This window comes from Camelina sativa, chromosome 7, assembly GCF_030686135.1.
Source record: "Camelina sativa cultivar CO46 ecotype springtype chromosome 7, ASM3068613v1".
Lineage (NCBI taxonomy): Eukaryota > Viridiplantae > Streptophyta > Magnoliopsida > Brassicales > Brassicaceae > Camelina > Camelina sativa.
In genome coordinates this window covers 27,050,792-27,066,139 of record NC_141886.1, presented here as the reverse complement: position 1 = coordinate 27,066,139, position 15,348 = coordinate 27,050,792, and the positions used below count along the sequence as shown (strand labels likewise).

The following is a 15,348-nucleotide window of genomic DNA, read 5'->3' as shown; positions in this document are numbered from 1 at the left end:
CAATACATATTTCTCTTGAACTAAAAAGTGTAACCAAAATATTAAGTATATAGCATGAGACCATAGTATTCTTATAATTATACTACATTTTTATATTGGAAGGAACCAAAACCTGATATTTTCTAAGATCCATAACATTTAAATACTAATTGTAGCACAATACCTAAGTAGAAACCTAACCGATAACAGTAAGCAACGAATCTGATGCTCCTCTTTCTCTAAATTCGAATGAGATATATCACGGTGGCTGAAAAAAAAACAACAAGAAGACAATTCAAGTGTTTGTCATAATATACTCATGGGATAATATAAATTTGGGTATATAATGAAGATATAACACTTTTAAGGGATCAAGTTGAAGAAAGTGCAGTTGAAATGATGAAAGGGGTTTCTGGTTCATTCTTTTCTGATTCGTTAATGGACATTGAGGATGGCTGTGTGCGTGTACTTCAGTAAGTGGACGATCTGAACCTTATTCTTGTTCTTGATCTCCTTGATCTTGATTATTAATATTATTTTTTTCCTCAAAGTACCCAAGTTTTGCGGTTCAAAGTTGTAATTCGAAATAATATATGTTATCTGAATCAATAGAATTCCCTTTATATATTTTGAGACTAACTTGTCCCTTGAATTTTAGGCTAATGAATCTGACGATAATCATAAATCTTCTCTAAGTCCTTACGGAATATTTGGTTTCCCACGAACCAAACTTCGGGTATTATAAATTTATAATTAAATAGAAAAAGAAAAAGTTCGTCTATATATATACTAGTAAGTAACTTTAATTATAATAGAGCATTGATATATAGAGAAAAATTTACAACAAGAAAAAAACCTCAACTTTTTACTAAAGCAACGCAAATAACTAATCAAAAAAAAAAAAAATAATACAGAGATTATAGTAAACCAGCACGTTTTTATACTTTTTTACACAATTTCTTTTTGAATTGAAATTAACTTTAACAGTCATTACATAGCTGATGAACTCATGAGACAGTTCCTTCTCCACGAAAATCCAATACAGTTTAATTTTGCGTGTACCATTTGTGTGTTTTAATGAGTCTAGTTGGGAAAAGTAATCAAAAGATATTTCATTTTGAGAAGAAAAAGAGATAGCTTACACGCCTACCTCATAAGTGAGTTACCTGCGCAGAAACTTCTAAGGTGGTGATATAGTAATCTTTCGAATTCTAGGTAAGATATATATGTGTGTGTCAGTGTGTGCTCCTATTGATCACACTAAAATCACCTTTTACTGAGTCATCATTTTGAAATTTACACATGATTGCGTGCACTCATTATTTAACATCCAATACACATGTCGGCATCCATCTCTCCATATGCCATGAAACATGAATGTTCGTTTTACATCTTAGAGCCGTTATTAACACTTCTTACTGATAAAAACAAAGTCGTTTTTGATTCATTTCATCTTTGAATGTGCACATAACCATAATGCCTATTTATTTTTAAAGAACATTTTATTTTCCCTAATCTCGTAAAACCCTTGTTATATAAGTACAAGTTTATTTTTATTGAATACTCTGATAAACCCTAGTTGTAAGTGAAAATAAATATAACACACATACACACATAAGTCATATATGCTTCTTTTATTTTCAAAAAAGCTGAACAAAAGACATTTAAGTCAGCATCTTGGACTTCCAATTTTCCATGCCCATATTCTCTTTCTTCTTTGTTTTATTTTATTCATACAAATTTTCGTAATCGAATCATTCATAGAAATCATGCCAGTCAAATTTTTCAAAAGTAACACGAGTAGTAGTATTATATGGTCCTACCAACTTTTTACCAATACAAGATATATATATTTTTTAGTACACTTTTTACTTTGTACTGTTTAATTTGGCCCCAAAAAAGGATACACAAAAAAAAAAAAAAAAACAATTTCTGTGTATATAAATCTGCACTCCACTCTCTCAGCTTCTCTTCATCCACCTTCTCTTCTTCTTCTTGTTCGATTTAGAAAACTCAATAACCAGACAGTCATAGAATCAGTGTATTTCAAACAGAGTTAGTATATTCTGAAACAGAGGCCTATACTACTGTCTTTATCTTCTAAACTTCATGCATTGAACAAAAAAAAAAAAAAAAAAAAACAAAGCAAAACAAACAAAAATGGTTCGTAGCCAGCAAACAGTTCTCGCCATCGATATGCCACCACAAACTGGCGGCTCCAAATGCTTCGACGACGACGGAAAAGTCAAACGAACTGGTAAAAATGTTTCTACTTTAGATTCTTATTGAGACTTAGTTATATAGAATAGTTCAAAAATTTGTTAATTCTAAGTTGGATGTTTAGTTATGTTGGGAAAATGAGAAAGATATAAAGTTTTTTTGGAATTTATGGGTTTTTAGGGAGTGTTTGGACGGCGAGTGCACACATAATCACGGCGGTGATAGGTTCAGGAGTTTTGTCACTAGCATGGGCTACGGCACAGCTAGGTTGGATCGCCGGACCGGTGGCGATGTTGCTCTTCTCCGTCGTCACTTATTTCACTTCTTCTCTCCTCGCCACCTGTTACCGCTCCGGCGACCCTATCTCTGGCAAGAGGAACTACACTTATATGGGAGCTGTCCGATCAAACCTAGGTAAATACGAAAAATTTGAAGTAGAGTTTCTTTTTAAAAAAAAAAAGGACTGAGGGATCATATCAGAACATAACATGTTTTATTGTTCTTGACAGGTGGCGTGAAGGTGACGCTATGTGGGATTGTTCAGTATCTTAATATATTTGGTGTTGCAATTGGCTACACGATTGCTTCAGCTATAAGCATGATGTGAGTGTTCTCACTTGTTAAACACTTAACGCTACGTACGAAATTTGATAATGGGGTCAAACGAGTTTGTGATAAAAAAACTAACAACTGTTGTTTGTTTGTTTGTTTTTGAAAAACAGGGCAATAAAGAGATCCAACTGTTTTCACAAAAGTGGAGGGAAAGATCCATGTCAGATGAACAGTACTCCTTACATGATTGCTTTTGGATTAGTCCAGATTCTATTCTCTCAGATTCCAGATTTTGATCAACTTTGGTGGCTCTCAATCCTCGCCGCCGTTATGTCCTTCACTTATTCCTCCGCTGGTCTCGCCCTTGGCATAGCCCAAGTCGTCGGTTCGTTCTTTGAACCTAAAAAAAACAATCTAGGGTCTTAAGCTAGAGATTTCATAAGTTATGGCTACTAAATGCAAAAAAGTAATGTTTTTTCCTGTTTTTGTTTTGGTTTCATCAGTAAATGGGAAGGTGAAGGGAAGCCTCACTGGTATTAGCATTGGAACAGTAACAGAGACACAGAAGATATGGAGAAGCTTTCAAGCTCTTGGAAACATTGCTTTTGCTTACTCTTACTCCATCATTCTCATCGAGATTCAGGTACTCCTAACTTTTTCTGTTTCAAGTCTATGATCAAAGCCATTTAGTATTGGTCCATCCTGAAGTATTTTTCTTTGTGGTTTGAAACAGGACACAGTAAAGTCACCACCATCAGAAGAGAAAACGATGAAGAAGGCAACGCTTGTGAGCGTTGGTGTAACAACTATCTTCTACATGTTGTGTGGTTGTATGGGTTATGCAGCCTTTGGAGACTTGTCTCCTGGAAACCTCTTAACCGGTTTCGGGTTTTATAATCCTTATTGGCTTCTAGATATTGCAAATGCAGCCATTGTGATTCACCTCATTGGTGCATACCAAGTCTATTGCCAACCTCTGTTTGCTTTCATTGAGAAGCAAGCTTCCATTCGTTTTCCTGATAGTGAGTTCATCGCAAAAGATATCGAAATCCCTATTCCCGGTTTCAAGCCTCTCCGTTTGAATCTATTCAGGTACAAAACATTTCACTTAAACTAACAGGATCTGAGCTTTGGACATGAGGTGTATGTACTAATCAAAGCTTTTTTGTGGTGTGTAAATGGCTTACTCAGGTTGATATGGAGGACGGTGTTTGTCATCATAACGACAGTTATCTCAATGCTTCTTCCGTTTTTCAACGACGTTGTGGGTCTGCTAGGGTCACTCGGGTTTTGGCCGTTGACGGTATATTTCCCGGTGGAAATGTACATTGCGCAAAAGAAGATACCTAGATGGAGCACCAGATGGGTTTGCCTACAAGTTTTCAGCTTAGGGTGTTTGGTAGTTAGCATTGCTGCAGCTGCAGGGTCAATAGCTGGGGTTGTTCTCGATCTAAAGTCCTACAAGCCATTTCAAAGCAATTACTGAAAAACTTGTGACTTAGCCATTTCAAAGCAATGACTAAGTCCAATTTCAAACACAAAGGACGAATCAAGAACGGTCAAGAGAACCAAAGTAATATAACTTTGGAATTTTGATCAGCTTGTGTTTAATAGATAAAAGCAATAATGCTGTTAGTTCGAAGCCGGAAGGCAAGTATTGTAGTCCTAACGACCATATCTTCTTCAATCAAATTATCATGAGCTGCAAGAGAATCATGAAGTAGCACTATAATAATATGTATACCAATAGAAGAGGTTTGAGAAACAGCAGTGGTGGTGAAATTGCAGCTACAACATGCATCACTGTTTTTGTATTTGCTATTCGTAACAGTGATTGGATCTTTGCGGTATGAACCGTTCGCTATAAAGCACACAAGTATGAGCAATGGGGATAGCGAAAGATCAAGAATTTATCAAATGCATCATCATAACTTTATATAAGGAGACATTGACACACAAAGACATACCAATATCACTTATTCAGTCTACTACTACTAGCAAACAGAATCCCTATTTCCACTAAATCACATTAATTTCACATTCCAGGTTGTGCAAAATCAACTGGCAGCAAGAAGCTTTTGCAACTGACCATTCTCCAGAGCATCTCCAAGATCTGGAAGCAAGATAAAAAAAAATGCAAGGCTTAGTTTGAGTTAATAAAAAAGGGAAATTTGGAGAAAAGAATGAAACTTGGAGAAGAGAAAGACAGAGAGAGACAGAGAGAGAGAGAGAGAGAGAGAGAGAGAGAGAGAGAGAGAGAGAGAGAGCAAACTCATATATACCATCAGATCCACCGATATGTTTGCCGTTAACAAAAACTTGAGGGACAGTACGGCGACCAACGAACTCTAAAAGCTCATACTGGATTTGATCTCCGTCCTCTGCAAAAAACACAAGAAAAGGGTATACCCAAAAAAGTTGTACAAGGCCGGTGAGATGATAAAAAAGAGAGTCATCATACCATACCTCTCAGATCAAGCTCAACAACAAATGGCTCTTCCTTAAGTTGGCTAAATATACGTTTCGACCGCAAACAATACCTAACAACAAGTTAAAGAAGACAATTTTGACAAAACACAATCGGATTAAAACTAAGATGATATATTAACCAAAGTTACAAATTTTTCAATTGCAGAGAGACAAAAGAAAAGAGATAAAACTTACGGGCAATATGACTTGGAGAAGATGACAATCTTGTTGGACAAAATTGCGTTCTGAACAAAAGCCGACACCGAATTCGCAGCTCCCACGGTATTCCACAGATCGCTCACTACCACCAGTTGCAATAATAGCACCGCCACCACGGCTACACGGCGACTACGCTGCTGGTCAACCATCGCCGTTTCGATCACGCTCGTCGGAATATGTTTTTTTTTTTTTCTTCTTTGTTTTATAGTAGGTGATTTTATATTTTTATTGTTAGCTTTCCAATTTATGGCTCTTAAAGACACATGTTGACTTATTATCTAATCTGTTGTTGGTCGTTCAACCAATTTTTTTTTTTTTTTTTTTTTTTTTATTATTATTATTGCTTGTGTAAATATAATCTATAGTTTATTAATTAATATTTTCACTTTTTTATATTTATTTATGCTTTATTACGACAAATACAATTTGATTAAAGTCTGCACATCAAATGTGAACGAGTTCGGCCGGACTAATGTATTGTGTCCAACATATAATACCATACTTGAACGAATTGAACCATATACTTTGTATATATACACATATATCCTCTTTCTTGAACTTGTCCAACAGTTTTAGGATAGCTCCTCTCTGTTGAACTTGTTCCAAGCTTCCTGTAAGATGCATTTGTGGAACGTTAGATCATATTCACACCTAAACAGCATCAACTTAAGAGAACTGATCCGAAACTCTTCAAGCAATTGAACATTCCACAACACGTTTATTCTGAGAAAAGGTTCTACTGTGTGGAAATATACCTTCAAAATGTTGAACCATATACTTTTGTTGAGCTCCTTTCTGTTGAACTTTATCAGGATGGACATACAAATTTGCCTTTTTGTACACTTTCTTCACTGCCCCACAAGTGATCAAATCTGTTAGAGAGACAGCTTTCCAACCACATCCTGGCCACAGTACCTGCCCATGAAACTTACTAATAAGAACACTTGAATAGACTTTGAGATATTTAACAATGTAAAGAGACAAAAGTTGGTTTAAAACTACTTACGAGATGCAACGATGATAACAACGCACGCGTGTTCCCTTCTTTCCCAGCAGCCCAAAGCTTAATCTCCGCATCAAGGGTCTCCGAGATCCTCTAAACAGGATTTAAATCCATTTTTTTCAAAGAAAGATTAACAATGTCAACATTACTAATGGTTTGAAAGAAAAGTATGATAGTGAAGAAGTTTTATAAAAAATATACTGGTGATAAATAGCATCACTTACACTCCTTTCTTCTTGTTCAATCTGAATTTGACGATCACGGTCATTCATATCAGATACAGCCTGATCCTACATATATGAAGAAGACATTGAGTAGCGTAATATCACTGTGAACCAAAACACAGAATCTGCTTGCTGCAAGCTAAAATTTGATGAGAAACAGTAATAAATCACCCTCAACAAACAAACTGGTTACAAAAAGCTTATGTATCGCAATGCAAGACATTTACATAAGCACGGCAAGTGGTTTGGGGAAAAGTTCCATCCATTCAACAAATAGATCGTATATTGCACAGGTGATATATCATAATAATAGAGGTAGAAAAGGTTGCACAAAACGAATCAAAGCAAAATCCATGCATACCATTTGTTTCTTTATTCTTTGTTCACGCTCCCATCTAGCTATTCTTCTTTTGTCACTTTCCCCTGGAATTGCCTTAAATTCTCTAAGAAACGGGTCATCTGTTGCATAAGAAACATGGCTCAGAAATAATATATGAGTAATCTGATAACTGAAGAAAACAGATCACCACAACGCCTACCTCCAAAAAGTGGAAAAAGTTCATCCAGGACATGTGCTGGAGCATCATGTTTCTTTGGACTAAGCGAACCTTCTTCATTACATTTCTCTTTTGGCACACCAAATTCTTCCTTGCAAGATCAAAAAGATGATATACAGAATGCAGGTTCAGAACAAAGTTTGTAAATTGGTAACATTTTTATAAGGGTGAAAGTTTTTAAACATTTGAAGGCAGTTTCTTACTTCAGTTGTAGCATATGAATTTGGTACACTGCTGGACCCAGGGATGAAAATGGATTCAAGGTCATCTACACCAAATTCTTGTTTCTTTTCTTCAACATCTACATCATTGTCAGAATCCAGGGAGCTACAATGTAAACTACCCATAGCAAATTTTGCAAGCTCATCTACAGAAGAAATTATTGGATTCGTAACTGTGCCAAAAAAATGTGAAACAACACAAAGTTAATAAAAAGATCAACGGTTCTTTCATTCCCCTGTATTAGAATATGGAGAACATCGAGTTTTTTTAGTGGAACCACATCTATACCTGAAGATGGATCTACCAAATTTGATGGTCGAACCTCAAAAGGGTCATCAGCAATAACAGTCCATGTATCGGTCGCGCTGAAAGAACAACAACAAAAAAAAAAACAGAAACATCAAGTCAAGCAACAGTAAACAAAGATCAATAGCATAAACACTAATTAGTGTGCCTTTCCAAAACTAATCACACAATTCCATGATGCAGCAGACAGATATCTTAAAAATAATTAGCCAAGAGTTTGAACTAATATGATGATCACAAACCTGTTACTAGGTTGACTAAGTCCACCACCAAATCCAGGTATCAACAACTCATCATCAAAGTCATCATTAAAACACGACCTTTTCTTACCATTTTCATTACAAGATAACTTGTTGAACTCATCCCCACCGTCAAACTTGAAATCAATAATAAAATCCGTGTCCCAAGCGCTATGATTCGAAGAACCATACGAGGTCAACTCTGCGGTTTCGCCATTGTTAGGGTGGTTGACCGATCGCTTCTTCAAGGAAGCCATTGCCATTGGAGCAGACTTGCCTTGTGGCTTTAACCCATATCGCTCCGTGACGAGAACAGCGAAATCTTCCATCACCGACTCCCACTAATTTTGATCGAGCAAAAAAAAAATAAAACAAGTGATGATCAAAGTCAAAGACACAACCTTTCAAATCGATCCAGTGAAAATCAAAGATCTTTTCACCTGTAACACCCACACTAGTGAAGCCGATCGAGGGGTCCGTTTCTAGGATTCAGAGCTTAATTTTACCGGTAAATTTCAAAGCTTTTTCTTGTCTTATCCATCTCAAAAAGGTTTTCCTTTTCTCTTTTAAGTCGGCGCGCCAGTGTTATAGCTTATTGGGCTATTTAGGCCTTTTTTTCCTTTTTTTACTGGGCTTACACACGTGACCCATTATTTTCACTCTCAAAACGATGCGTATACCTCGTCCTCCTTCTTCAGTCGTCGTCCTTGGACCCTGTCACCCAGTGAGCAAAACTACCACTCCTGAAAGACACCCACTTGATCCCTAAATGTAAAGAAAGCTTCTGATAACGCATATGTGTGTTAGTTAGATTAGATAGATATGTTTCTGTGTTAATTTATGAACACAACTATAATAATGCTCATCACCTGTTCGACGAAATGTCTCACATTGTTGTTTTTTTTTTTTTTTTTTTTTCTTGGCGATGGGTATGTTAGATCAACCATGACGATCAGGATTCTTAATCATCAATCCAGATTATGTTGTAAGAGTATTCTGTCTGCGAGGCTGTATAGTTCAAGCGAACAAGCTAGAGATGTTGCGGATATGGCGAAGAACATATCTAAAGTAATGATGTCTTCTCCGCAACTGGTGCTTGACTCGGCTTTAGATCAAAGCGGGTTAAGGGTTTCACAAGAAGTTGTAGAAGATGTTCTAAATAGATTCAGGAATGCTGGTTTGTTGGCATACAGGTTCTTTCAATGGTCTGAGAAGCAACGGCATTACGAGCATAGTGTTCGTGCGTATCACATGATGATCGAGTCTACTGCAAAGATAAGGCAGTACAAGCTCATGTGGGATCTCATCAACTCAATGAGGAAGAAGAAGATGCTAAATATCGAGACTTTTTGTATCGTGATGAGGAAGTACGCGAGGGCGCAAAAAGTGGATGAGGCGATTTACGCGTTTAATGTGATGGAGAAGTATGATTTGCCGCCTAATCTTGTGGCGTTCAACGGGTTGCTGAGTGCTTTGTGTAAATCTAAAAATGTTAGGAAAGCGCAGGAGGTATTCGAGAAGATGAGGGATAGGTTTACGCCTGACTCCAAAACGTATAGTATACTGCTTGAAGGATGGGGGAAAGAACCCAACTTGCCCAAGGCAAGAGAGGTTTTCAGGGAAATGATTGATGCAGGTTGTCACCCGGATATAGTGACTTATAGTATAATGGTTGACATACTTTGTAAAGCTGGAAGAGTTGATGAAGCTCTTGGCATTGTGAGGAGCATGGATCCAAGCATTTGTAAGCCGACCACTTTTATCTTTAGTGTGCTTGTACATACTTATGGAACTGAGAACCGGCTTGAAGAGGCGGTTGATACGTTCCTCGAGATGGAAAGAAGTGGAATGAAAGCTGATGTAGCGGTTTTCAATTCATTGATTGGAGCATTTTGCAAAGCAGACAGGATGAAGAATGTGTATAGGGTTTTGAAAGAAATGAAGAATAAGGGTGTGACGCCTAACTCCAAGTCATGTAACATTATACTGCGTCACTTAATAGATCGTGGAGAGAAAGATGAAGCTTTTGATGTGTTTAGGAAGATGATCAAAGTGTGTGAACCAGACGCAGACACATACACGATGATGATAAAGATGTTTTGTGAGAAGAAAGAGATGGAGACGGCAGATAAAGTTTGGAAGTACATGAGGAAGAAAGGGGTGTTCCCAAGTATGCATACATTCGCTGTTCTTATTAACGGGCTGTGCGAGCAGCATGACACTCAGAAAGCTTGTGTTTTGTTAGAGGAGATGATCGAGATGGGAATTCGACCATCAGGTGTGACGTTTGGTAGATTAAGACAGCTGCTCCTCAAAGAAGATAGAGAAGATGTGCTCAAGTTTCTTAATGAGAAGATGAACGTTTTGGTTAATGAGCCTTTGTGTGATTGACTTTCTTAGGTTTCCTGGTAAGCACATAGATTTGTACGTCTCACAATAGCTGATGATCTTAAGCATCCTGCACATGTTTTGTTTGTGCAATTGGCCCATGATCCATTTCAGTTGTTGTAAAGTTTATAACTGAAGTTGAAAATCAGATTTTGTTGTGGTTTTTGATACATGAGATATATTTATATAAAGAGATGATACGAAACAGTTGATGTGCCCCGGTTGCAGATGATATGACATCAAGGCCAAAAGACACAAAATTAGTTTCTCCAAGAACATAAACACAACTAAAACGATGATCTTTCTATGATTATAAGATGCAAAGAAAACAGACTAGTCGCATCAACTATAAGATGCCGATCTCGAACTCAAGGTTTCCAAGTATCCCAGTTCATGAATTTGGAAGTGTTCTTGCATCTTCTAGTGCCAAACAAAATCTAAAGTCCAGAATAAACCAACTACATAATCTGGTTCAGTGTCTCTTAGACTTGGACTCGGTTTTGGATAGCATGTATCCAGAGATCTTGTTCACCTCGTACAATACCCCAGCAGAGAACAAGAAACTGCAGACAGATCAAGAAACAGCAGAGCAATCAGCACACCGCTTTTCCCAAGGGAGGTATGAAATAATGAAAACATGGAGGATGGATATATCAAGCAGAGCTATTGAATTTTCACTTACCAGGTTGTAATACAAACCCGATGCACCGTGCTAGCAGCGATAAGAGCTATGATTTCGGCAAGAATGACTGTCATGAAAATAAAAAGTAGACTTCAATAAATTGCAAACCCTTGTTTGAATACATACATTCACGCAGCAACAGCAGGAGGAGGCAAACAAACTTCTAGTCGTTTGCTACTGTGACTCTCATATAGGTGATCCAAATAAGACAGTAAATGACAATTTTCATGTTCCACCAAGTAAATCACTGAAAGAGTCTTTTATTATCAGAATGTAAACTTAAAGCATCATCAAAATTGAGAAAATGGGTGCACTTTGCAAACTAATTCTAGTGTGATGCTGCTGTGTATATGCCCTTAAACTACAACTCCGACTTCAATGGTTTTGATCTTATGAAACAATTTCGAATTCTAGAAGAGTCTTTTATTATCAGAATGTAAACTTAAAGCATCATCAAAATTGAGAAAATGGGTGCACTTTGCAAACTAATTCTAGTGTGATGCTGCTGTGTATATGCCCTTAAACTACAACTCCGACTTCAATGGTTTTGATCTTATGAAACAATTTCGAATTCTAGAAGAAGCAAGGACATACCAGCACCCCAACCACTCTTGATTCCAGAAGATTCCTGGAAATTGCCAATGAACTGCAAGTGAAAAAGAAACCGCACATCAATCGAAATTGACACTCAACAAAACGTAGATAGAACAAAAGATCTCAGCTTTTACGACACAGATCAACATTGGAGTTGTAAAGGTAATACATTTCCATGACTACGATGTAAAATTATAAGGAGCTTACAGTGAGAGAAAACAAAAAAAGGAGAGAGCTTGTGAATCCACCAAGGATCGTGTACAGCTCTGAAGAAGCTAACTTCCCTCTGTAAATTTCTTGAAGCGATAGGATCACTGTAAACACAAGAACAGACCCAAGCATCGATGTTCCAGCTCCTGCCATGGTTCTAAATCCCCCAACCAAACAATCAAAAATTAAGACCGTCACAGACACTAATGTTCTTGATCGCAATTATAAGACAAATTAAAGCTTCATTCGAAGAATATGATGAGTTACCTTGAAAAAACCCTAAATAGATCGTCTCTTCTCGCTCGTCACTGCCACAGTTCCACTTCGAAGATCGGCAAAATTAGCTTACCAAGGAGATCGAGAAGAGAGATACAAGAATTGGTAAGTTGGGACTCGCATTGACCATAATATACATGTTTATCATCAATATTACAAATATACCCTGACAGAACCAAACGCTGTCGTTTCATGGAAACAGAAACGACGTAGTATTATACGTAACACTATTATGAATTTGGTAAAATCCCCGGTTTAATTACTCGTGTTCGCAAACCAGAACAGAGCATTGTACCGGGTTTGAGATTTTTATTCTCATAAACTCTAACCCCTGCTGTTGTTGCTTGAACTGGAAGTAGAACTCTCCGACGATGAGATTCCTTCCTTTTCCCTCTCCTTCTACTTATTCCGGCTACCTCCTCCGTCGAAGGCCGTTCTCCGCTGCCGCATCTTTGCTTCCACATAATATCTTAACTTTAGAAACTGATTCTTCTAATCTTCCATGCCGATTACTCTCGATTGTCTCCGAACAGAATTGGCAGAACAGTCCCTCTCTGAAATCTCTGATCCCTGTTATAACGCCATCTCATGTATCTTCACTGTTTTCACTCAATCTGGATCCTCAGACAGCTCTTAGCTTCTCGGATTGGATCTCTCGGACGCTGAGGTTTAAGCACAATGTTAGTTCATACGCATCTTTGGTTAGTCTTCTATGTAGCCATGGAATAGCTTATGAGGTTCCTAAGATCATGATATTGATGATAAAGAGTTGCAGTTCAGCGAGAGAAGCTTTGTTTGTTGTTGATTTCTGTAGAACAATGAGTAATAAAGACAATAGCTCTGAGTTTAGATACAAGCTTACTCCTAAATGCTATAATACTCTGTTGAGTTCATTGGCTAGATTCGGACTGGTTGAGGAAATGAAGAGAGTTTATACAGAAATGTTGGAAGATTTGGTTTCTCCAGACGTTTACACGTTTAACACATTAGTTAATGGGTATTGTAAGCTTGGATATGTAGTAGAAGCAAATCAGTATGTGAGTAGGCTGATTCAGGCTGGATTGGATCCTGATTATTTCACATACACGTCTTTCATTACTGGTCATTGTCGAAGAAAAGAAGTCGATGCGGCTTTTCAGGTTTTTAAGGAGATGTCTCAGAAGGGTTGTTTTAGAAATGAGGTTTCCTACACTCAAATTATATATGGTCTTTGTGACGCAAAGAGGATTGATGAAGCTTTGAGCTTGTTGGTGAAAATGAAAGATGACAACTGTTGTCCTAATGTCCGTACATACACTGTGCTTATAGATGCTTTGTGTGGATCAGGGCGTAAATCAGAAGTGTTGAGTTTGTTTAAGCAAATGTCAGAAAGTGGCATTAAGCCTGATGTTTGTATGTATATTGTGCTAATTCAGAGCTTTTGTAGTGGAAATAAGCTCCATGAAGCAAGTGGGTTGCTAGATCATATGCTGGAATTTGGGTTGACGCCAAATGTTATTACATACAATGCATTGATCAAAGGGTTTTGTAAGAAGAATGTGCACAAAGCAATGTGACTTCTTAGTAAGATGCAAGAGCAAAATTTGGTTCCAGACTTGATTACTTACAATACATTGATTGCTGGACAGTGTAGCTCTGGTAATTTAGACAGTGCATATAGATTGCTTAGTTTGATGCAAGAAAATGGATTGGTTCCAAACCACCGTACATACAGTAGGTTTATAGATTTTCTATGTAAAAATGAGAGGATGGAAGAAGCGCGTGGCCTTTTTGATTCCCTCACTCGTAAAGGCATAGAGGCAGACATAGTCATGTACACTGCTTTGATCAGTGGGTATTGCAAGGTTGGGAAACTAGATGATGCTAGAATGTTGTTTGATAGTTGTGTGCCAGATTTGTATACTTATAATTCCTTGATACATGGGTTATGTAGTAATGGACAATTGAAAGAAGCCTTGTTACTGAAGGAAAAGATGGAGAAGTTAGGGTTACAGCCTACACAAAGTACATACACGACTCTTATTGCAAGAATGCTTAAAGAAGGGGATTTTGATGAAGCTGATAGATGTTTTCATGAGATGCTGTCTTCGGGACAAAAGCCTGATGCGCAGTGCTATGGATCATTTATCTCGGCGTACTATAGTGCTGGGAGATTGCAAGAAGCTGAGGAGATGATGGTGAAAATGAGGGGAGAGGGTGTTACTCCGGATGAGTTCACTTATACCTCAATGGTTAAGGCTTATGGATCTTTAGGGCTGACTTATTCTGCATTTGATGTCCTGAAGCGCATGTTGAATACTGGTTGTGAACCTTCTCACCGTACATATATGTCTCTGATCAAACACTTGTTCAAGAAGAAACACATAACAGAGAAGTGTGGTGGAACAGGAAGTTACTTGGAGTCCACGGATATTATGTGGGAGATGATAGAGTTTGATATCATTGACGAACTTTTTGAGAAAATGGTAGAACATGGGTGTGACCCTGATGCCAAATGCTATGAGAAGCTCTTATTAGGGATATGTGAAGTTGGAAATCTAGAGATAGCAAAAAGATTGTTAAATCGCATGGAAGAAGTAGGAATATCTCCAAGTGACAAGATTTGTGATGGTCTTCTTAGATGTTACTACAAGCTGCAAAAGTATGAGGAAGCTGCAAAAGTTGTGGAAGATATGATATGCAATGGTCACTCACCACAACTAGAGTTTTGCAAAATATTGATTTGCAAGTTGTATGAAGAAGGAGATCAAAAAGAGAGAGGCAACTCGGTTTTCAAAAAACTGCTTCGATGTGGATTATACTGCGATGATGAAATCGCTTGGAAAGTCCTCATCGACGGTGTGCTTAAACAGGGCTTTGTAGAGGGATTTTGTGAATTGTTTCAAGTAATGGAAACAAGTGGCTGCAAATTTAGCTATCAGACAAGATCGATGCTTATAGAAGGGCTTCAAGGGAAAGACTGGTTTATATCTTTTATTAAATCACTCTGGTCACTCTGATTGGTTATAGATTCTAAATTGGGGACGTGATGCTCACATGTTGTTATATTATATCTTTATAATCCTTTGAGGTTCAGTCGACTTGGTATTCCCATTAATTAATATATTGTAATCCCTTTCTTTAAATACTCAAAGTTAAAAAAAAAAAACTTAAAAAGCAAGAGAGACGCACGAGTGGCGGTGTGAAAGGTCGGTTTCGAGGCGATACT

General features: G+C 37.5%; 5 protein-coding genes and 1 pseudogene across 8 annotated transcripts; 3 read left to right on the top strand and 3 right to left on the bottom strand.

Moving 5' to 3' along the window:
- The first annotated feature begins 1,854 nt into the window (after positions 1–1,854).
- LOC104702517 (amino acid permease 3) lies at positions 1,855–4,516 on the top strand. Its single transcript, XM_087459446.1, has 7 exons — positions 1,855–2,236; positions 2,380–2,613; positions 2,709–2,802; positions 2,922–3,136; positions 3,255–3,394; positions 3,485–3,843; positions 3,943–4,516. The coding sequence occupies exons 1-7, from the start codon at positions 2,140–2,142 to the stop codon at positions 4,235–4,237; spliced, it is 1,434 nt and encodes a 477-aa protein (XP_087315572.1). The 5' UTR covers positions 1,855–2,139; the 3' UTR covers positions 4,238–4,516.
- A 127-nt stretch (positions 4,517–4,643) lies between these two features.
- LOC104702516 (glutaredoxin-C3) lies at positions 4,644–5,694 on the bottom strand. Its single transcript, XM_010418376.3, has 4 exons — positions 5,416–5,694; positions 5,218–5,291; positions 5,034–5,132; positions 4,644–4,864 (listed from the first exon to the last, which is right to left on the bottom strand). Exons 1-4 carry the CDS (start codon positions 5,586–5,588, stop codon positions 4,809–4,811), a joined length of 402 nt encoding a protein of 133 aa, XP_010416678.1. The 5' UTR covers positions 5,589–5,694; the 3' UTR covers positions 4,644–4,808.
- A 131-nt stretch (positions 5,695–5,825) lies between these two features.
- LOC104702515 (auxilin-related protein 2-like) lies at positions 5,826–8,550 on the bottom strand. 4 transcript variants are annotated; one of them, XM_010418373.2, is made up of 10 exons: positions 8,431–8,550; positions 7,994–8,331; positions 7,734–7,810; positions 7,427–7,617; positions 7,206–7,314; positions 7,028–7,125; positions 6,667–6,732; positions 6,446–6,535; positions 6,195–6,354; positions 5,826–6,050 (listed from the first exon to the last, which is right to left on the bottom strand). In XM_010418373.2, exons 2-10 carry the CDS (start codon positions 8,317–8,319, stop codon positions 5,884–5,886), a joined length of 1,284 nt encoding a protein of 427 aa, XP_010416675.1. In that variant the 5' UTR covers positions 8,320–8,331; positions 8,431–8,550; the 3' UTR covers positions 5,826–5,883. The 4 variants fall into 4 exon arrangements, with proteins under 4 accessions (XP_010416675.1, XP_010416677.1, XP_087315573.1 ...); XM_010418375.2 differs by having other exon boundaries at positions 7,427–7,590; positions 8,431–8,529; XM_087459447.1 differs by having other exon boundaries at positions 8,082–8,331; positions 8,431–8,529.
- A 76-nt stretch (positions 8,551–8,626) lies between these two features.
- LOC104702513 (pentatricopeptide repeat-containing protein At1g77360, mitochondrial) lies at positions 8,627–10,585 on the top strand. Its single transcript, XM_010418371.3, has 2 exons — positions 8,627–8,761; positions 8,929–10,585. Exon 2 carries the CDS (start codon positions 8,936–8,938, stop codon positions 10,379–10,381), a length of 1,446 nt encoding a protein of 481 aa, XP_010416673.1. The 5' UTR covers positions 8,627–8,761; positions 8,929–8,935; the 3' UTR covers positions 10,382–10,585.
- LOC104702514 (uncharacterized) lies at positions 10,529–12,273 on the bottom strand. Its single transcript, XM_010418372.3, has 5 exons — positions 12,132–12,273; positions 11,862–12,021; positions 11,655–11,706; positions 11,061–11,127; positions 10,529–10,941 (listed from the first exon to the last, which is right to left on the bottom strand). Exons 2-5 carry the CDS (start codon positions 12,015–12,017, stop codon positions 10,851–10,853), a joined length of 366 nt encoding a protein of 121 aa, XP_010416674.1. The 5' UTR covers positions 12,018–12,021; positions 12,132–12,273; the 3' UTR covers positions 10,529–10,850.
- Positions 12,274–12,642: 369 nt separating this feature from the next.
- Positions 12,643–15,139, top strand: LOC104704933 (uncharacterized; annotated as a pseudogene).
- Positions 15,140–15,348: the final 209 nt, after the last annotated feature.

What these genes read in the sequence shown, in the direction of transcription:
- LOC104702514 (XM_010418372.3), bottom strand. Translation starts at nt 12,017, where the DNA reads ATGGCAGGAGCTGGAACATCGATGCTTGGGTCTGTTCTTGTGTTTACA. An exon ending in TTTTTTTGTTTTCTCTCACT is followed by an intron (nt 11,707 to 11,861) that starts GTAAGCTCCTTA and finishes TTTCACTTGCAG; the next exon opens with TTCATTGGCAATTTCCAGGA. An exon ending in CGGGTTTGTATTACAACCTG is followed by an intron (nt 10,942 to 11,060) that starts GTAAGTGAAAAT and finishes ATCTGTCTGCAG; the next exon opens with TTTCTTGTTCTCTGCTGGGG.
- LOC104702515 (XM_010418373.2), bottom strand. Translation starts at nt 8,319, where the DNA reads ATGGAAGATTTCGCTGTTCTCGTCACGGAGCGATATGGGTTAAAGCCA. An exon ending in TTTGGTAGATCCATCTTCAG is followed by an intron (nt 7,618 to 7,733) that starts GTATAGATGTGG and finishes TTTTTGGCACAG; the next exon opens with TTACGAATCCAATAATTTCT. An exon ending in AAAGAATAAAGAAACAAATG is followed by an intron (nt 6,733 to 7,027) that starts GTATGCATGGAT and finishes TCATATATGTAG; the next exon opens with GATCAGGCTGTATCTGATAT.
- LOC104702517 (XM_087459446.1), top strand. Translation starts at nt 2,140, where the DNA reads ATGGTTCGTAGCCAGCAAACAGTTCTCGCCATCGATATGCCACCACAA. An exon ending in CGGAAAAGTCAAACGAACTG is followed by an intron (nt 2,237 to 2,379) that starts GTAAAAATGTTT and finishes ATGGGTTTTTAG; the next exon opens with GGAGTGTTTGGACGGCGAGT. An exon ending in GCTTCAGCTATAAGCATGAT is followed by an intron (nt 2,803 to 2,921) that starts GTGAGTGTTCTC and finishes TTTGAAAAACAG; the next exon opens with GGCAATAAAGAGATCCAACT.
- LOC104702513 (XM_010418371.3), top strand. Translation starts at nt 8,936, where the DNA reads ATGACGATCAGGATTCTTAATCATCAATCCAGATTATGTTGTAAGAGT.
- LOC104702516 (XM_010418376.3), bottom strand. Translation starts at nt 5,588, where the DNA reads ATGGTTGACCAGCAGCGTAGTCGCCGTGTAGCCGTGGTGGCGGTGCTA. An exon ending in TGTTGAGCTTGATCTGAGAG is followed by an intron (nt 5,133 to 5,217) that starts GTATGGTATGAT and finishes TGTTTTTTGCAG; the next exon opens with AGGACGGAGATCAAATCCAG. An exon ending in ACATATCGGTGGATCTGATG is followed by an intron (nt 4,865 to 5,033) that starts GTATATATGAGT and finishes TCTTGCTTCCAG; the next exon opens with ATCTTGGAGATGCTCTGGAG.